At 41.4% G+C, this 21,071-nt stretch overlaps 1 protein-coding gene and 1 pseudogene across 4 annotated transcripts in view; both read right to left on the reverse strand.

Annotated features, from left to right (window-relative positions):
• RIC3 (RIC3 acetylcholine receptor chaperone) overlaps positions 1–21,071 on the reverse strand; it is a 51,003-nt gene that overhangs the window by 17,947 nt on the left and 11,985 nt on the right. For all 4 annotated transcript variants that reach the window (XM_066250886.1, XM_066250887.1, XM_066250885.1 and 1 more), the window contains exons 2-4: positions 4,673–4,902; positions 3,618–3,693; positions 552–645 (exon numbers count right to left, since the gene is read on the reverse strand). In XM_066250886.1, coding sequence (XP_066106983.1) covers positions 552–645; positions 3,618–3,693; positions 4,673–4,902 — 400 coding nt within the window. The remainder of the gene's footprint in view (positions 1–551; positions 646–3,617; positions 3,694–4,672; positions 4,903–21,071) is intronic.
• LOC136321462 (U2 spliceosomal RNA) lies at positions 15,154–15,281 on the reverse strand (annotated as a pseudogene).

Here is a 21,071-nt window from a genome sequence, read left to right on the forward strand (position 1 = left end):
TTAGTGTTGCCCACTTCTATCAGCTACCTTCTCAGATGCACAGCCAACCCTGTGGCAAGAGGAGCGAGTCTTCCTAGTGGGGCAGCCCAAGTGGCTAGGCTAGCTCCTTGACACCTACTTTGCATGTCTAGTTCTGTTCTGGCACAGTCAAGACAAACCACAAGTGCCTAATCTGATCACACTTGCTCTATTCTCTCGTTTTGTCTTAAATAGAAAGCACAATATTTAATAACCTGTCTTATTTAAAATTATGCCTTTTTTTTAGACAGCAAGGAAATTATCTTCTTTAAAACCTAGGTATTTCACCCTGAAGGACTTGCTCACAAATTTACTCATTGACAATAATGTGCATAACACTGGACAACATATGCTCTTGAAAACTGAGATTGCTTGACAGCATGAAGATAGAAATGTTACATGAAAAGTAATATGCAAACGACAAATAAATTGGCAATTATATAAAATAAAAGTAAGTGGCCCAGAAATCAAAGAACAGCAAAAATTTGAATTCTCTAAATGGGAAGTATATAGTCTGAGTCCCGAAAACCTACCTTTCACCATTAGGTCCCACTCTATTGATTAGTTTTTCCATGGCTTCTTCTGTCTCCCTCAGTTTTTCTTGCAGTTGAACAAGCTCAAAATTGGCTGGAAAACAAGCACTGATTTAAGAACCAACGTACATAACTCCCTAAGCTCTTTTCTGAAACCTGGCTGACTGTGACACACTCCAGTAATCCAGGCTGGTCCTGAGACTCAGAGAAGAGACTAAGAGCTTCTCCAGCTAATCCAATCAGGATACAAAGGGTACCGCAGTCTGGGCATCTTAGGATACATGTTGAGTGAGTGATGAACAAATCACTCTCTTACACACAGAAATACAGCAGGACCAGCTAAGAAAATACTTAGGGCCTGACCAGGAGGTGGCACAATGGACAGAGCGTCAACCTGGGACATTGAGGAGTCAGGCTCGAAGCCCTGAGGTCACTGGCTTCAGTGCGGGCTCACCAGCTTGAGCACGGGGGTTGCCAGCTTGAGCGTGGGATCATAGACATGACCCTATGGTTACTGGCTTAAGCCCAAAGGTCACTGCTTAGGCCCAGAGTTGCTGGCTTGAGCAGGGGGTCACTGGCTCAGCTGTAGCTCCCCAGTCAAGGCATATATGAGAAAGCAATCAATGAACAACTAAACTGACACAACTATGAGTTGATGCTTCTCATCTTTCTCCCTTCCTGTCTATCTGTCCTGTCTGTCCCTTTCTCTCTCCCCTTCACTAAAAAAACAACAACAAACAAAAACCTAGGAATTAAAAACATTCCCCTATAGTTAGCCAAGAAAAAATAAAGAATATAAACATACCCTTTTATCACTGTTTTCTTTTTTTTTATTAAAATACCGTTAATATACAGTATTGTATTAGTTTCAAGTGTACAACATACCAGTAGTTATTCAATATTAATATACCTCACAAGGTAATCACCACACTATATGTAGTAACATTCTGTCATCATACAAGGTTATTATATTATTGAATATCTTCCTTATGCTGTACATCATATCCCTATGACTTTTTTACTTTATAACTAGAATTTTGTACCTTTTATTCACCTTCACCTTTTTTGCCCTTTACCCCACACCTTCTTCTCTGGAAATCACCAGTTTGTTCTCTATGTCTATGAAACTGTCTGTCGTGTACTGTTTGTGCATTTGTTTTGTTAGGTAAGTAAAGTCATGTAGTATTTGTCTTGCTCTGTCGGACTTATTTCTTTTAGCATAATATGCTCTAGGTCCATCCATGTTGTCTCAAATGACAAGATTTCATTATTTTTGAGTAATATTCCACTGTGTGTGTATATATACACCACATCTTCTTTACGCATGGACACTTAGCCTGCTTCCATATTTGGCTATTCTAATCCAAATGATGCTCCAGGGGAAAGTATCAAACTATGAGGTACTTTAGAAAACTAAATGAAATGAGCAATATTTCACCTGCACCTAACGTTGAAAACATATCTGGAAGGTAACAGTTTAAATGTGATGCTTCCCTAATAGAGGAGGTCTTGAACTAGAGGTGAGACCTTTCTGCCCAAGATTGTCTGCCCAGTCATGTGGAGTGAAGTGGTGTAACCCTGCCTCCCAATTTTCTCAACAAGGGTCAGTAGAGAGCACATCTATCTACTGAAATGTTAAGACCCTAAAAGGAGAACAAGAATATAGAAGTCAATCAGTATATAAAATGAACTTTAAGGCAGTATGAAAATAAGTTGTTCGTTATACAGGTAATCGAGTTTTTATGTTTCATACCCAGTACCATTCTCTGCCCAGATATAATTAAAGGGTTATTGTGAAGGGAGTGTTCCAAAGGCCTTCTAGTACGTCTGGAACAAACTCTCATTCATGCAGTTACATCTATAAAATGTCTGGAGGACTGGGCCACATAAATGCTTAAGTTACTTTTATTTTCTACGTGATTCAAACTTAAAGGATAAGCTGATATAACTGCTACTACATTATAAAACAGGTGCTCTTAGCAACTCATCTTACTTCTTTCTATTTCAAATGCATTATGTGACAGGATACAGAATTTTCTATGCTTTAAAGAGTCCACAAATCTTTTAAAAGTATTTTACGGAGGCATTTGCCATCACTGTTAGACAGTATCTCAATTAAGAACACGGCAGCTTTCTTAAAGAATTCATTGAATATTTAAGATTTCCAAAAAGGGTACAGAATGTGACTGAAATATCTACTTCCACGGATAACCCGCAGTAAATACAAAAAGCAATTATGGCTGAGGGCAGATGCTCCCACGGTCCAGCCTCACTGCATCTGGCTGATGTCTTTGTTTTAAAAACCTCTGATCAGGCTTTATTATCCACTGGATAAAGCAATTTGGCCTCCAGGGCCTTTAACAATATGACTTACCCTACCTATTCCTCAGGCCTTTTCCCCACAGCTGCCCTGTGCCAGGCTGTGCCTCAGTCAAGCCGTCCTTTCTCTCTGACAGGCCCTCTTCCACGGACACCCAGCTACATGTGACTGCGATAACGCTTTTGTCAAACCCTTTCTTTCTAGGTAGTAAACTTTTCACCAGTTATTTTTCCTGACATCCATCCTAGACTATAAAGTCTTAGAGGGAAGAGTTATGCCATACACATTTCATTTCCCCAGATAGCGCAGAATATTCTAGTTGGTCAATAAACATTTGATGATCAAGTTTCAAGAGCCAGAAGTGTTAAACTCTGTCCCTAGATCTAATAACCAACTTTGACAATAACATGGTCTCTCTGTTTCACTTTATTTCACTATCTCCGTGAAATAAAGAGATTTGCTACCAATATTCTAAAGTTTGGAAATGAGAAGTAACCTGTTCCAAATGTGAAATATTAATTTGCTAATGTAAAAAAGTAAAATGGCGGTACTGTACATTTTCAACTACTTTTCCCTTAAACACCAACATCAATATAGAAAATTTTGAGAACTCTCAGAGCTAAGGTAAAAATGGCATCAGATTAATTCTATGCAACTTTTGAGAAATGCTTTTAAGACATATGCAGATTGTCCCTCTGGCTGTCTGACTCAGTAAAACTTGTGAGTATTTTGAAAGGGGCCCTTACTAATTTTCCTGCAGGTGTTTCCAGGGGTGGCGGCAGAACACTTCCGGTCCTCTGCGGTCGCTTTCCCCTTTGAAAGCTGAGAATTGAAGGAGGTACAGCAATCAACAGCAGCTCAGAACCTCAAAGTCATGGAACCCCTCATATTAAGTGAAAAAAAGAAAAGAAAAAGGTTGGGAGACAAAAATTAAGTCAGAAATCCAATTGCATAGCAACATTAGAGAAATATCTCAAAAAAAAAAAAAGCCAATAGAATGTTTTCAAGTAAAATAACTATTAAGGCACAAAGGAAAAAAATTTTTCTATAGGTCATCTGCTTACCCCATGCTTATTTATAAGACTCAACTCAGGCTGCCTGCAAAATTGCTGGGCTAGAAGGAGCCTGTCTCTTACTACTTGCTCTATTTCACAGTTCCTAGCTAGGCCCATGGCCTGCCAAAGTCAGTCTGGAGGTGGAACTTAGCTAGCCGTCTACTTATAAAGGACTCAAACATGTCTCCCCAGAGCTAGGAAACATGAGGCTTAGTTTCAGGATATGCCAGTTCTGTTTTAGAAGAATTACTGGAGATGACGTTAAGAAGACAGCACCTCATACTCCTGGGGGAAATGAGGGAAGAAGGACAAAGTAATGTTGGTACAGTCATTCCCTGGTCTCATGGTGGCTACCTGGGTATCACTGACTCAATCCTCAGAATAAAGCTCTTAAAACAGCTTTATGTCTTTTCAACTTGCAAAGACGTTCAGTCGAAAAAAGTTGGGAGACTTTGAACTTTATTGCTAATTGCATTAGCAGCTAGAAGATCCAGGTTGAAGTCCTGGTTCTACTATTTTAGTTGTGAATTCTGGGGCAAATCATTTAAGCTCTGAATGAAGATGTTCTCATCTGTAAAACTGAGTTAACACCTATCCTAAGTACCCTATGAAGACAAGACACAGTTTGAAGAGATGACAGATTTGGAAAAGGGTTATGAACTTTAAAGGGTTTTAATGCCAACAATGATTTTTATTATAATATGAGATTGTTACTGATGCCATATGATCAAGATAATTCCACTTACCTTAAATAGAATGTACAGTATGTATAAAAAAATCCCAAAACCATAGATTGGAATAACCTGTCCCATCAGGCCTCTTCCACTACCTCCTCCTCCTCCAGTGCCTCCACCTGATCCCTTGGCTTTTGCAAAGGCCTCTGCAAGGTGGGACCTCTGGACACGAGCTGCAGGGGTTGGGCCATCTAAGGGTGCTTGGTGATGCTGCATCATAGGTGGAAATCGACCCAACTTTCCTGAGAAAATAAAATAATCCGTCTTTAATTCTTCTATTTTAAATACAGCTACTATGAAAACACCTAATGCATTAAGGTACAAATAATAGAACTCAGATCAAACAAAGTTTAAGAAAAAATGAGAACTTGATTATAAGGATATAGAGGTATCACACCAACCATATGATGTGGCAATCTCTAGCTGTTGACCAAACCCGTTTTTTCTCTTCCTTTTGGGTCCAGAGCTAGACATTTTTCAGTTTCCCAGAGAGTTAACTGTGGCCATGTGACTGGGTTCCAGCCATAGGAATGTGAGGGTTATGTGCTAATTTAAGGCATGGCCTATAAAACTTCCCAGGTATATATTTTATTGATTGATTGATTTTAGAGAGACAGAGAGAGGAAAGGGGAGATGGAGAAAGGGAGAAGGAGGGGGAGAGAGAGAGAAAGAGAGAGAAGTATTAATTTGTTGTTCCACTTCGTTGTGCATTCATTGGTTGCTTCCCATATGTACCCTTACTAGGCATAGAACCCTCAACCTTGGTGTTTCAGGACAACACTCCAACTAAGCTAACTAGCCAGGGCCAACACTTCCCATGTAATAAACTCCATGTTCATTTCCCTTCTGCAAGGTGGATGCTGGCACCTAGGGAGACCTTGGAAATCATATTATGATGAAAACAGCAGAGCCTTGATGGACCTGGGCCCCTAAATAACTGTGTGTCACAGAGTCTCTCGCTGCTGCCACCCCCCACCCAAACTTAGAACTGTCTGGACCTGCTTATGTGAGAAGAAATAAACTTCCATTGTGTTGGGGCTGTGGTACAGTTTGGAGACTGCTACAGCAGGTAGCCCCCCTAACTAATACAGATGAGGACATGCAATCTGGTCTTGGAAGAAAAGAGAACTAGAAAGTAGAAAGCCAGCCAGAGCTGGAATAGCTACTCTCACATTCTAGCTCATCTTTCTCCCTCTCTATGGGGCCACAAGGCGTTAAAAAAATTTTTTTTTATAATATCTTATTTTTATTTTTACTTATTTACTTTAGAGAGAGGAAGTGAGAAAGAGAGACAGAAACATTGCCTGTATATTCCCTGACCCACAGGGATTGTGGGAGCCAACCCACAATCAGTATTATAGGACTACACTCTACCAAACAAGCTATCCAGCTGGGGCCACAAGGTGGGTTTTTTATTTTGTTTTGTTTTTTTCCTCTATTTTTCTGTGCATTTCTTCTTCATTCCCCTTTTTCTGCATACCATATCTTTAGCTTCTTTGGGAATATGAAAGAAGATGACCATCTCCAAACCTTTCATTTGCATGTCCTTCAAGAGGCCAGCAGACTGGTCATAATTCCAAATCTCTGGAGGGAGGTTTTGAATACTCAGATTGTAGGTATGCATCCCTTTCCAGTCAGCTGGAGCTGAGCAGTCAGGACCCATGTAGTACAAACGGGGTCACAGCAGTCCCTCCCTGTGAGTAAGCTCAGGGATTAGAGAAGGGGAGAATGTATCAGTTTTCTTGCATTTCTTTTCTTCCATCAGGAGCTGCCAAACATTAACATCAACTGCCAAACCTACTGAGAGCCAGAGGTGAGAAAGAAAAGGAAGATACCTCTGCCAAGGCCCTGTGAACAGGTTTTTGCGGAAAAACCGTAGGGAGATAAAATTATAGTGCAGAGAACACTACAAAGCAAAGATTTCATAAATCAGACTGTAAAAGTGCAAACTATCCCGTGGAAAACTGTTGGATTTGACTTCAACAAAATTATAGATTTCTGTTCAATAAAAGAATACATGCCCTGGCCGGTTGGCTCAGCGGTAGAGCGTCGGCCTGGCGTGCGGGGGACCCGGGTTCAATTCCCGGCCAGGGCACATAGGAGAAGCGCCCATTTGCTTCTCCATCCCCCCTCCTTCCTCTCTGTCTCTCTCTTCCCCTCCCGCAGCCAAGGCTCCATTGAAGCAAAGATGGCCCGGGCGCTGGGGATGGCTCCTTGGCCTCTGCCCCAGGCGCTAGAGTGGCTCTGGTCTCGGCAGAGCGACGCCCCGGAGGGGCAGAGCATCGCCCCTGGTGGGCGTGCCGGGTGGATCCCGGTAGGGCGCATGCGGGAGTCTGTCTGACTGTCTCTCCCCGTTTCCAGCTTCAGAAAAAAAAAAAAAAGAATACATGAACTTTTGCAACATCTAAAATTGACAAGGGATTAAAATACCTAGAACAGACTAGAAATCCCTACAACTAAATATAAACATTGCAGGAGACCCAAATTAGACTGCCCTTATAGCTATCAGGAGGGGAAAAAATTAGAATGGTGGATAACAGTAAGGACTGGCAAAGATGTGGGGAGGCAAAAACTCTCACGCACATGTGGTGAGTGGAAACCAATACAGCCATTCTGCTAACTGGAAGAATGAAAAATCAATACAAAGTGGATACCAATATGGAATGCTATGTAGCTTTTAGAAATCACACTTTAGATGTACCTATGGCAACATGAATACATCTTCACAGGCACAGCATTGACTAAAAAGAAAAACAAGCAGATACCATCATGCAAACTGAAGACACGCAGGCAAAGAAGGAGGAAAGCCATGACCGGAACAGAAATAAGAGCTCCCACATGGAACAGTGCCTTTAAGGCAGGGGTCGGGAACCTATGGCTCGCAAGCCAGATGTGGCTCTTTTGATGGCTGCGTCTGGCTCGCAGACAAGTCTTTAATAAAAATAATAATAACGTTAAAAATATAAAACATTCCCATGTATTACAATCCATTTCCTACCGCTCATGTTCATGGTTGCGGGTGGCTGGAGCCAATCACAGCTGTCCTCCGGGACAACACCAAATTTTTATTGGATAATGAGTAACGTACACAGGTCGTTGTATGGTTCTCACAGAATTACATTTTAAAATATGTGGCGTTCATGGCTCTCTCTGCCAAAACAGTTCCCGACCCCTGCTTTCAGGAGTACATCCAAGACAACTAAAAGAAGGACAGGGCATCCTGGACCTTATTACTAGGTAAACTGAATGTCTGAGATTCAGAGAAGAGAAGCAAAAGCATACCAGGAGGAAAGAGACTGTGTGTGTGATGAGGAAGAGATGAGAACAATGAAATAAGAACAAAGACTCAAGATGCTACTAACTACCAAATTTGTTTGGCTCCAGTTAGAGAAGTAACAAGATGAGCAGCAAGTGCAGGTAGAATGTTTATGTTTTTTGTTTGTTTGTTTGTATTTTCTACAGATACAGAGAGAGAGTCAGAGAGAGGGATAGATAAGGACACACAGACAGGAACAAAGAGAGATGAGAAGCATCAATCATCAGTTTTTCGTTGCGATACCTTAGTTGTTCATTGATTGCTTTCCCACATGTGCCTTGACCACGGGCCTTCAGCAGACCAAGTAACCCCTTGCTTGAGCCAGCGACCTTGGGTCCAAGCCGGAAAGCTTTGCTCAAACCAGATGAGCCCGTGCTCAAGTTGGCAACCTTGGGGTCTCGAACCTGCGTCCTCCGCATCCCAGTCCAACACTCTATCCACTGCGCCACCGCCTGTTCAGGCTGGAGGTGGAGTGTTTAAATGTTAACTTGTGGTGTATAAATTTGATACTGTGAGTCTAGAATCAGGGAAATGACCTATTAAGAAAGATGTTTGGGGGGGGGATTAATCTAGTGGTTGAGTATAGGGTCTAACACAGACAGAAATCAGGGTCTGGGAAATCAGTAAGGCAGCAGTAATTCAGCTTTGAGATGCAAGGCCTCTATAGGTGCCGTGTATAGCTATAAAGAGAAAAGGATAGGTCTAAGGGCTCCCACCATGTATGTAATAATCAGCAGCATTTTATTTTGAACAGAATACAGAGCTAATTGGGGAGAGAGTAAGAATACTCTGAAGTCAGGAGCTTAAGATGCTTAGAGAAGACAATGAGGAAACTGGGAGGGCTTATGATGAGGGGAAGACTGACGACACGTTTTTCACACGTTAAATTCCAGGGATGGTGGCACATTCAGGAGAAATTGATATTAGATTATAGTTTGGCTTAAGAAGAAACTCAAAGCTACCTAGATGATAAAGCTAATTAAAATTAGATGAGTGAACCATTCCCATAACAAAAAGGTTGGAGGGGCCCTGGCCGGTTGGCTCAGTGGTAGAGCGTCAGCCTGGTGTGCAGGAGTCCCGGGTTCAATTCCCAGCCAGGGCACACAGGAGAAGCTTCTTCACCCCTCCCCCTCTCCTTCCTCTCTGTCTTTCTCTTCCCCTCCCACAGCCAAGGCTCCACTGGAGCAAAGTTGGCCCGGGCACCAAGGATGGCTCTGTGGCCTCTGCCTCAAGCGCTGGAATGGCTCTGGTTGTAGCAGAGCGACGGCCCAGATGGGCAGAGCATCGCCCCTGGTGGGCGTGCCAGGTGGATCCTGGTCGTGTGCATGTGGGAGTCTGTCTGACTGCCTCCCCGTTTCCAACTTCAGAAAAATGCACACACACACAAAAAAAAAAGGTTGGAGGGATATATGTACCTATCCATAAAAAGCAGAATAAAAGAAAACTGATCTGGTCAAAGAGGAGCAGAAACAAACCAGTATCATAAAAGTCAGAGGAGGATCCTGAGAAATTAGAAGAAACTGATGAAAGACTAATAATGGCAGTCCCTGTTTTAGACACAATGTATTCTTGAGAAAAGGGTGACCATCACATGAAACCCTGTCACCCATTTAGACAATAATAGAAAACAATGTAGTACAAAGCATCACAATATTCTGAGTCAGAAGAGGCCTTAAAATTCATCGGGTCGTTGGATGTCAAGTACAGCACAGGGAATATAGTCAATAGTATTGTAATAACTATGCATGGTGCTAGATGGGTACTGGGAATATCAGAGAGAACACTTTGTCAAGCATCTGATTGTTTAATCCCTATGCTGTACACCTGAGACTAATACAAAATAATATTGAATGTGGATTGTAATTGAAAAATGAAATTTAAAAAAGGTCACCCAGTCTTTTTCAACAAATGGTCTGGGGACAGCCAGATATCCACATGAAAGTGGATGAAGTTGGGCCTCTAATTCATTCACACTATTTTGAATTAAAAAATTAATTTTCCCTGGCCGGTTGGCTCAGCGGTAGAGCATTGGCCTAGCGTGCGGAGGACCCGGGTTTGATTTCCGGCCAGGGCACACAGGAGAAGCGCCCATTTGCTTCTCCACCCCTCCGCCGTGCTTTCCTCTCTGTATCTCTATTCCCCTCCCGCAGCCGAGGCTCCATTGGAGCAAAGATGGCCCGGGCGCTGGGGATGGCTCTGTGGCCTCTGCCTCGGGCGCTAGAGTGGCTCTGGTGGCAACATGGCGACGCCCAGGATGGGCAGAGCATCGCCCCCTGGTGGGCAGAGCGTCGCCCCATGGTGGGCGTGCCGGGTGGATCCCAGTCGGGCGCATGCGGGAGTCTGTCTGACTGTCTCTCCCTGTTTCCAGCTTCAGTAAAATGCAAAAAATAAAAAAATAAAAAATAAATAAAAAATTAATTCAAAATGGATTAAGAAACCTCAATGTAAAAGATAAAACTACAAAACTCTTAGAAGAAAACAGACAAACTGTCATGACCTTGGATTAGGCAGCAGTTTCTTAGATATGACACTGAAAGCATAGCAACCAAAGAAAAAAACAAGTAAATTAGACTTCATTAAATTTTTTAAACTGTGTGCTACAAAGGACACCATCAAGAAAATTAATACAATGCAATGAATGAGAGAAAATATTTGCAAACCATATATCTGATAAAGGTCTAATATTCAAAATATATAAAGAATCCCTACCACTCAACAATAAAAATAAACTATTTAAAAATGGTCAAAGGCTTGTCCTGGCTGGTTAGCTCAGTTGGTTAGAGTGTTGACCTCATATGCCAAGGTTGCAGGTTTGAGCCCTGGTCAGGACACATATAAGAATCAACCAATGAATGCATAAGTAAGTGGAACAACAAATTGATGTTTCTCTCTTTGTCTTTCTCATTCTCTCTCTCCCCCTTCCTCTCTCTCTTAAAATAATAAAAACAAATTTAAAACAATGGTCAAAAGCTTTTAATAGACATTTTTCCAAAGCATATAAAAGGCTAATAAGCACATGAAAAGATGTTCAACACCATTAGTCATCAAGAAAATGCATATTAAACTCACAATGATATACCACATTATACCCACTAGGATGCTATAAGCTATAATCAAAAAGTGTTGAGATACATCTTCTCAGGTAAGGGAAACAAAAGAAAAAAAATAAACAAATGGGACTACATCAAACTAAAAAAGTTTTGCACAGCAGAGGAAACCAACAACAAAACGAAAAAACAACCTACTGAATGGGAGAACATATTCACTGGTGATATATCTGATAAGGGGTTAATAATCAAATTTATGAAGAACTCATATATAACTCAACATCAAAACAAAACAAAAACCCTAACAACCCAATTTAAAAATGGGCAAAGGATCAGAATAGATACTTTTCCAACGAGGACATACATATGGCCAAGAAACATGAAAAGATGCCCAATGTCACTAATCATCACAGAAATGCAAATTAAAAACCCCAATGAGATTATCACCTCATACCTGTCAGAATGGCTATCATCAGTAAACCAACAAACAACAAATATTGGTGAGGATGTGGAGAAAAGGGTGCCTTTGCGCCCTGTGATGGGAATGTGGATTGGTGTAATTACTGTGGAAAACTCCCCTCCTTCTGGCAACCATCACTTTGTTCTCTGCATCTGTGAGTCTGTTTCTGTTTTGTTTGTTCATTTATTTTGTCCTTTAGATTCCACAGATAAGTGAAGTCATATGGTATTTGTATACCATATGTATACAAATGGTATACCATTTGTATACCATTTGTATACCATATGTATACAAATTACCATATGTATACAATGGTAATTTTGAGGAGTATGGGAGACTCCTCAAAATTAAAAATGGAACTGCCTTTTGACCCAGCATTTACACTTCTGGATATATCTCCAAAGAAACCCAAAACACTAATTTGAAAAGATATATGTACCCTTATGTTAATTGTGGCATTATTTATAATAGGCAAGATATGGAAGCAACCCAGGTGTCCATCAATGGATGACTGGATAAAGATGTGGTACAAATATGCAATGGAATGACTCAGTCATAAAAATGAATGAAATCTTACAATTTGCAACAACCTGGATGGACCTAGAGGCTACTGTCCTAAATAAAATAAATCACACAGAGAAAGACAAATACCATATGACTTCACTTATCTGTGGAATCTAAAGGACAAAATAAATGAACAAACAAAACAGAAACAGACTCACAGATGCAGAGAACAAAGTGATGGTTGCCAGAAGGAGGGGAGTTTACGGGATGGGTAAAAAGTGAAGGGGTTGAGAAGTACAAACCGGTAGTTACAAAAGAGCCATTAGGATGTAAAGTTTAGCATAAGGAATATAGTCAATAATATCATGATAACTATGTGTGGGGCCAACTGAATACTCAAAACATCAGATGGACCACCTGTAAAATACATGATTTTCTAACCACTACGCTGTACATCTGAAGCTAAAGTAGAATAATATTAAATGTCAAAAGAAGAAGGAGGAGGAGGAGGAGGAGGAGGAGGAGGAAGAGGAGAAAGAGGAGGAGGAAGAGGAGAAAGAGGAGGAGGAAGAGGAGGAGGAAGAAGAGAAGAAGAAGAAGAAGGGGAAAAAGGAGAAGAAGAAGGAGGAGGAGGGGGAAGGTTCTGGAGAAAATGGAACTCTCATACTCTGCTGGTAGGAATGTAAACTAGTGCAGCCACTTTGATAAATAGTGTGGCAATTCCTCAAAAGGGTAAACAAAGTTTCCACACAACCCAGCAATTATACTCTTATGTATATACCCAAGAAGAATATGCTCACACAAAAATTTGTACACAAATGTTCATAATAGCATTATTTACTAGATGTCTGTTAACTGACAAATGGATAACAAACTATGGTATATCCATACAATGAAATATTATTTGGCCACAAAAAGGAATGAAGTACCATAATGCTACAATATGAATAAACTTCGAAAATATTATGCTATGTGAAAAAAAGCCAGTCATACAAGACCACATATTGTATGATTACATTAATATGAAATGTCCAGAACAGGCAAACTTATAGAGACAGAAGTAGATTAGTGGTTTCTTAGGGTTGGGGCAAGGATGATAAAATGACAAAATGCTCTGATATTGATCCTGGGGATGGTTGCACAACTCTGACTATATTAAAAACCACCAACTGTACATTTTAATAGATAGATTGCATGGTATGTGAAGTATATCTCAAGAAAGCTATTTGTGGCCCTGGCCGGTTGGCTCAGTGGTAGAGCGTCGACCTGGCGTGCAGGAGTCCTGGGTTTGATTCCCAGCCAGGACACACAGGAGAAGTGCCCATCTGCTTCTCCACCCCTCCCCCTCTCCTTCCTCTCTGTCTCTTTCTTCCCCTCCCACAGCCAAGGCTCCATTGGAGCAAAAAGATGGCCCGGGCGCTGAGGATGGCTCTGTGGCCTCTGCCTCAGGCGCTAGAATGGCTCTGGTTGCAACAGAGCAATGCCCCAGATGGGCAGAGCATTGCCCCCTGGTGGGTGTGCTGGGTGGATCCCGGTCGGGTGCATGTGGGAATCTGTCTGACTACCTCCCCGTTTCCAACTTCAGAAAAATACAAAAAGAAAGAAAGAAAGAAAGAAAGAAAGAAAGAAAGAAAGAAAGAAAGAAAGAGAAAGAAAGAAAGAAAGAAAAAAAAAACAACTATTTGTTAAAGTCATCTAGTCTAACCACCTGTGTTCAATAATCTTACCACCCTTAAGTGGTGGTCTTGACTTGGTTGAATCCGATCCAACAGGAAACTCAGTACTTGCGCCAAGATGCTCACACAACCTTTGTACAGCCCTGACTGTTAGAACTGTCTTGCATTAATGAGTAATGGGAGTTGGGAAGGAAGTAAAATCTAGTGTTTCAAAAAGCAACACTGACTGAATCATGATGTGTCAAGAAGTAGAGAAACATGACTGATAAAGAGAATGTAGACTGGAATCAAAGGAGAGCTGAAAAATTAGGGAATACTATTTTCAAAGGTAGCAGAGGTACTGGAGTGCAATGGAACAGACAGGCTAAAGAGTAAAAATACGGCCCTGGCCGGTTGGCTCAGCGGTAGAGCGTCGGCCTGGCGTGTGGGGGACCCGGGTTCGATTCCCGGCCAGGGCACATAGGAGAAGCGCCCATTTGCTTCTCCACCCCCTCCCTCCTTCCTCTCTGTCTCTCTCTTCCCCTCCTGCAGCCAAGGCTCCATTGGAGCAAGGATGGCCCGGGCGCTGGGGATGGCTCCTTGGCCTCTGCCCCAGGCGCTAGAGTGGCTCTGGTCGTGACAGAGCGACACCCCGGAGGGGCAGAGCATCGCCCCCTGGAGGGCAGAGTGTCGCCCCTGGTGGGCGTGCTGGGTGGATCCCAGTCGGGCGCATGCGGGAGTCTGTCTGACTGTCTTTCCCCGTTTCCAGCTTCAGAAAAGAAAAAGAAAAAAGAAAAAAATAAAAAAAAAAGAGTAAAACTACGTTTTTATATCCAAGGAGAAATCTAAGCATTTTATATTTGCTGCAATAGTTCACATATTTACTACTGATACTTAATGTGCCAGGCACTGTGCCAGACACTGAGATTAATATGAAAAATAAAGAGTTCCCATCTTTCAAGTTTTTACAGAAAACTAATTCTGACCCTTCAAGCTCTCAATTCTTGTCTCTAAGTCTCATTAGTATATACAGATGCTTTTATGTCTATCATCTCAAACCTGAAAATGAAACTCATTTTTATCTTACAAAACCTGTTCTCCTGTATTTCTTTTCTTTGTAGAGTCATTCTTTCAGACCTTTAGACTTGAGACCTAAACTATCTGCCACCTGTGACCAAGGCTATATACCCAAATTGACAGGCTCGGGTCAGAATGCTGAATTTGGAAAAGATTTTTCTTTTTGTAAAGTTAACTGTCCCCAACAGAGCAACGTCACCTCTTGGATCTTGGCACCATCATGTTTCTCAGAACTAAACAGCCCAGAATGTTTAAAAAGTACATAACTATAAAACATTTATAAATGTCTAGCTGATTTAAAAAATATTTTTAGTGAAAGACTCCAAGTGTGCAAAAAAGTGTAAATAATATATAAGCATTTGTATACCTACCTACCATGTAGATGTAACTGGAACTCCCTCTCTGAGATAGCCACAGCTCTGAACTTGGTGATGATCAGGTGTGCTTTTAGACTTTATTACATAAGTATGCATCCAAAACAATATACAATATTATCTTGGGTATCTTACACGGATAAGAACAGATATTATACTTGATCTTAGCCAAAAGGCTGAGAAGCAATATTTTTAGTATTTTAAAACTTTGCATTATGAATGGATGGTAGTGATGGTTGTATAACGATATGAATGTAACTAACATCACTGAACTGTACACCTAATGGTTAAAATGATAAATTTTATGTTATACATATTTTACCACACTTAAAAATACCTTTATATCATGGTATCATACTGTACTCATGCTTCATGCCTTTTTTCTTGGTGGGGATCAATACTTTGGCCTAAAAATATCACATCTTGATACATGAAGCTCTAGTTCATTCACTCAAAGCATCTCCTTATATATCCATGTCACAATTTACCCCCCTCCCAGCTGATGAACATTTAGGATACTTTCTATTTTTCACAATTATAAACATTCTACTTTACAGCTACATGACAAACAGAACTTTTGGTTTATTTTTTTAATGTGCTTTAAAAAAAACAAAGAGATCAGAATATCAAAGATATTAGAACATTAAAATTGCAGAATTTCCAGCCCTGGCCAGTTGGCTCAGTGGTAGAGTGTTGGCCTGGCATGTGGAAGTCCCAGGTTTGATTCCCAGTCAGGGCACACAGGAGAAGCAACCATCTGCTTCTCCCCCACTTCCTCCCCACCCTCTATCTCTCTCTCTCTCTTCACCTCCTACAGCCATAGCTTGAACAGTTTGAACAAAGTTGGCTCCAGGTGCTGAGGATGGCTCCACGGTCTCAACTCAGGTGTTAAAATAGCTCAGTTGCTGAGCAATGGAGCAGTGGCCCAGATGAGCAGAGCATTGCCTGGTAGGGTACATGCGGGAGACTGTCTCTGCCTCCCTGCCTCTCATTTAATATATATATATATATAAAAAAATCGGAAAAATACCCCCCCCAAAAAATTGCAGAATTTCCAAAATGGGAAACAGCTGTTTTCACCATCACTAAGTGTACTTAAGTAATCCTTAAAATGGGACCTGACTAAATCCTAATTGTTCATTGAAAGCTTTCCCCATATATATAGGTTTATTTAATTTTTAATACTTCACTTAGCAAATCATTTAAGCTTGACTGAAAATTTAATGGATTTTACAGAGTGAAGCTCTATTTTCCATTGTTAATAACCATCCCTGCTAAAAACAAAAACAAAAACTTAAGCACTGTTAACAAAAGAGCTTCCTCAAAATAATGTTAAACCATCTGCAGCACTTCACTCTCAGGGCAAATCAATCAATAAAGAACTGAATGTGTTTACTTCTGTTTACACAGTTCAAGAAAGATCTTAATGCGCTAATTTCTTTAGATATGTAAGCTTCCTTCTACACACTGTGGAAGCTCTAGAGGCCATATTTAATTCAGCATTCCTTAAAGTGGAGGCGGGGATGACAGCAGTTTCCTCTTCACTGGTCTCCAAGGGCCTCTTCTTGTTCCATTCTCCTCCTAACTCTACTGTGCTTACCACTGCTTTGATGTATTCTGCTAATTTAACCAGATCTTCCTCCCTCCCTCCCTCCCTCCCTCGACCGGGGGCTACAGCAGACCAAGTGACCCCCTGCTCAAGCCAGTGACCTTGGGCTCAAGCTGGTGAACCTTGCTCAAACCAGATGAGCCCATGCTCAAGCTGGCGACCTTGGGGTTTTGAACCAGGGTCCTCCACATCCCAGTTTGATGCTCTATCCACTGTGCCACTGCCTAGTCAGGCTAACCAGATCTTTCTTCACCTTTACCAACCTCCCTCCCTCCAGTTCATCTTACATGATAATAAAAGATATTTGTGTGTCTAAGTTGCTTAGCATAGGGCTTAGTCCAGGGGTCCCCAAACTTTTTACACAGGGGGCCAGTTCACTGTCCCTGAGAACGTTGGAGGGCCAGACTATAAAAAAAAACTATGAACAAATCCCTATGCACACTGCACATATCTTATTTTAAAGTAAAAAAAACAAAATGGGGACAAATACAATATTTAAAATAAAGAACAAGTAAATTTAAATCAACAAACTGACCAGTATTTCAATGGGAACTATGCTCCTCTCACTGACCACCAATGAAAGAGGTGCCCCTTCCAGAAGTGCGACGGGGGCCGGATAAATGGCCTCAGGGGGCCGCATGCGGCCTGCGGGCCATAGTTTGGGGACCCCTGGCTTAGTCCATAGGCTCTATATATGTTAACTACTATTGTCAGCTTTGTTACCAGAATAATATTCCTGAAGCATAAGTCTAACTGGTCTTGCCACTACTCTGATCCAAAGCTTTCAGTAGTTCCCACTGATGACAACAGACCATGTTCAAAGTGAAGCAAAATGAGTACTACCTTTTCAGTCAGTTGTTAGTTATTAGTTAAGATCCTGGCTGTGATTCCAACAATTTAAGTGGAGGTTAAATGGACTTTTCTAGAACTCATTTTCATTATCTGTAAAATGGGAATAATGACACCTATTTCTCAGGGCTCTTACAGGATTGCAGATTAAATAAAATAACATGTACAAAGCACCCAGCACATATAGTAGGTGTTCAACAATTGCTGATGTTCCCTCCCTACAGAATTCCTAAGCAACTGAATTTCATAATCTCATCCAAAAGTACCTCTTTACACTTCTTTCCCATTGCCTATTCCTGCTGCACAGACAAAACCTGAACACTGTCCCGGCCAAATACCGAATCGCACCCATTCCTGGGTAATGAGTGACTGCTGCTGCTTCACCAATCACGGCTTCCGTCTTTCTCTAGTCTGTTCTCCCTTTAGATAAACGCTATTAAGATTCCCTATCATAGAATTGTTTCCCACTTCATGACAGCATTGCAAAGCCCCACATTCTTAAACCTTCCTCAAAATCATTTAATACAAAGCCAAATCCAACAATAAGGTTTTTCAAACATTCTCTTCCTGAGATACCTCATGCTTCTCCATGGTGTGCATTCTGCCTTGCTACAACGAGTACTAAACCCAACTTGTTCAACTGCAGGTGTATTCCTGTTTCTCTGTGGCCGAAGAACAAGCTAAGAACTTCTTGAATGAAAGTGTGGTGTTTTCTTTATGCTTAGGGCCCCTACAGGGCATGCTCTGGGTCTTACATACTACACATTTTGTTGAACTGAAATTGATTTATACTGTGTCTCCTGGTTGGCCTTTACTGGAACCTCAAGACCTAGCTGAGTCACTCTTAGGACTAAAAATCGTTTTTTACTTTATTATCCTGAGTGTTCTCAATATCACAGTTTTGAGACTGGCAAACGGCAGTCAGGGTGACTGATCAAGATGTTGCACACAGAGCAAGCGCACAGCTCCACACCCACCCGCCTATGTTTCTGAACTTGAAAAAGAGCCTAATGTACCTGCATTCACAGGCTCTCTTTTTGTCTCCTCTCTTTGTACAGTCTTTCAGAGTGAGTATACTTAAAGATAACAAAGGCCTGACCTGTAGTGGTACAGTGGATAAAGTATCAACCACTGAGGATAAAACACTGAGGTCACTGGTTCAAAACCACGGGCCTGCCCAGTGTTGGGTAAACAAGTGGTTTTTTATAGGTTTGCTCACTTGTACTGGGGCAGCGCCATGTGTATATAGACTGTGGAGGCTGCGCCACATGTGTAGAGTCTATGGAAAGTTGTGGGTGCTTGCCCTCAGGGTGGCAGAAAGCAAATTGCGGACTGCCTGCTGCAGTGGGGAGGAGCAACTGTTTGTATTGTTTGCTGAAGAAGGGTTTTTTTTCCCCAAGCCTGTTTTGCTAGACAGTGCAGAGAGAGGAGGAGAGCTGAGGGGCTTGGGAGCTGTGGGACTTCGGCCGGCCTGTTTGGCCGGGGGTGCTGAGGCTGGTGGGGGCCTATGAGTCCGGAATGCTGAGGGGCTTGGGAGCCCTGCCTGTTTGTTCGTCCACCCTTACTACACTTGAACAAAGGAGTAGCCCACTATTTTCTGGCTCCACAGTTCCTTTACTGTCTGCCTGAATCCAACAGGAACCTGCATGGCCACAGAAACGGCCACTGGCCTTAAACCCAGTCAAAGCACAAATGAGAAGCAACTATGGGCTTGATGCTTCCCACTCCTTCCCCCCTTCTCTCTCTCTCTCTCTCTTTCCTCTCTCTAAAAAAGATAAATCATATATGTATACGTGTACTATATATGTATGTATAAATGCTTGCACAAACATAGATGTGTGTGTATGTATTTTCACATCTCAGAGAGCTCAAGATTCAGTGGGCACGGCTCACTTGAGGAAAACATGGTGACAAAAGAGTCTGAGCTACTCCAGAGAAACAGGGCTCCTGTGAACGGGCTGGTAAGGAACCTTATTTATAAACATCCAAAGTAAAACACTCACTGGAACACACGGGCTAGCAGGGTCAGCGGAAGAGATGCCGGGTATGACATAACCGTGGGCGTACCGAGCCGATTCCCACACAGAAGGGGCATACTGTTGCTCGGAAGGGCTTCAACTACCCAGGAACCCGTTCAAAGTCGTCGTCAGCTAACACCGGAACAAATGAAAAGCTCCTGACCTGGTGTGCTGACATTTTCATGTTTCAGATACACAAGGTCAAAGTAGGGGAACTGCTACTCTGGCCAAAGAAGAAATTGGTTGGTGAAATCAAAGAACCATAGGAAAAAGGGATCATAACAACTTAGTATTTTTGGCAACAATGTGGGGTTGTGTAGCACAGGTCCTGGGAAGACAGAACCGAGAAGTTCTGAAAACAAACACACAGTTTCGTGGCATGAGATCCTTTCTAAAAGGGAAGCTCTTAAATACATTTGTTTGGGCAGTTCAAAAATTGTCAAGCAGGCAGGAAGGTGGAGAGAACAAAGTAGATGCACAGGGAGCTCTTCTAAAGAACAGAGCAAAGATGAACAGAAAGACACATAAGCAATCAGCAAGAAAGAGTACCGAGACTTGGAAGAACCACACGAGGAGGCATGGTCCAAAATAAATTAGGATCTACAAAAAGGGCAGTGAAAGGGGTATTTTTAGAGCAAAAGGCAATTTGCCTGATAATAAAATGTAATGCTGAGCAAGCAGAACTTCTCAAGCTCTATTTTGCTTCCATATTGTCTATCAAGGGGAATAAATTTGGGGTTAAATGGAAGAAAATTAACAATCCTAGGGGGAAAAAAATAGAAGTCCCAGATGAGTGAAGAGAATAAATTCAAGTCTTCTACCAAGAAGACTGGGAACACTGGCAAATAAAGTCACTGAATTAAAGAAAATTTTAAGAGATTATATTGATAAAAAGAGTCATCATGAAAGAATAGAGATAAATAACTACTGTTCCAGTTTGCAAAAATTACAAGGCAAAGGGTAGACTTTTCAACTAGAGAAGTGAGTCTAGATTATAAAAAAGGATTCTCCCATTTTATGACAGAGTGGATGTTGGAAGGAAGAAATAGTACTTTTTTTCCTTATTATAAAATAAATGCATACCTGTGAAAAATTAAGAAAAAATAGAAAAGTAAAGAATAACAGCCCACCCACACTTCATCCAGAAGTAATCACTGTTAAACTGTTGCCCTACTTCTTTCTGGTAGATGTATAGCAGGGATAGTCAACCTTTTTATACCTACCGCCCACTTTTGTATCTCTGTTAGTAGTAAAATTTTCTAACCGCCCACCGGTTCCACAGTAATGGTGATTTATAAAGTAGAGAAGTAACTTTACTTTATAAAATTTATAAAGCAGAGTTACAGTAAGTTAAAGCATATAATAATAATTACTTACCAAATACTTTATGTTGGATTTTAAGTACTTTATGTTGGATTTTCGCTAAGTTTGGTAGAATAAATCTTTATAAAACAGCTTACTATAGTTAAATCTATCTTTTTATTTATACTTTGGTTGCTCCG

The sequence above is a fragment of the Saccopteryx bilineata genome, chromosome 1 (assembly GCF_036850765.1).
Source record: "Saccopteryx bilineata isolate mSacBil1 chromosome 1, mSacBil1_pri_phased_curated, whole genome shotgun sequence".
NCBI classification, from domain to species: domain Eukaryota; kingdom Metazoa; phylum Chordata; class Mammalia; order Chiroptera; family Emballonuridae; genus Saccopteryx; species Saccopteryx bilineata.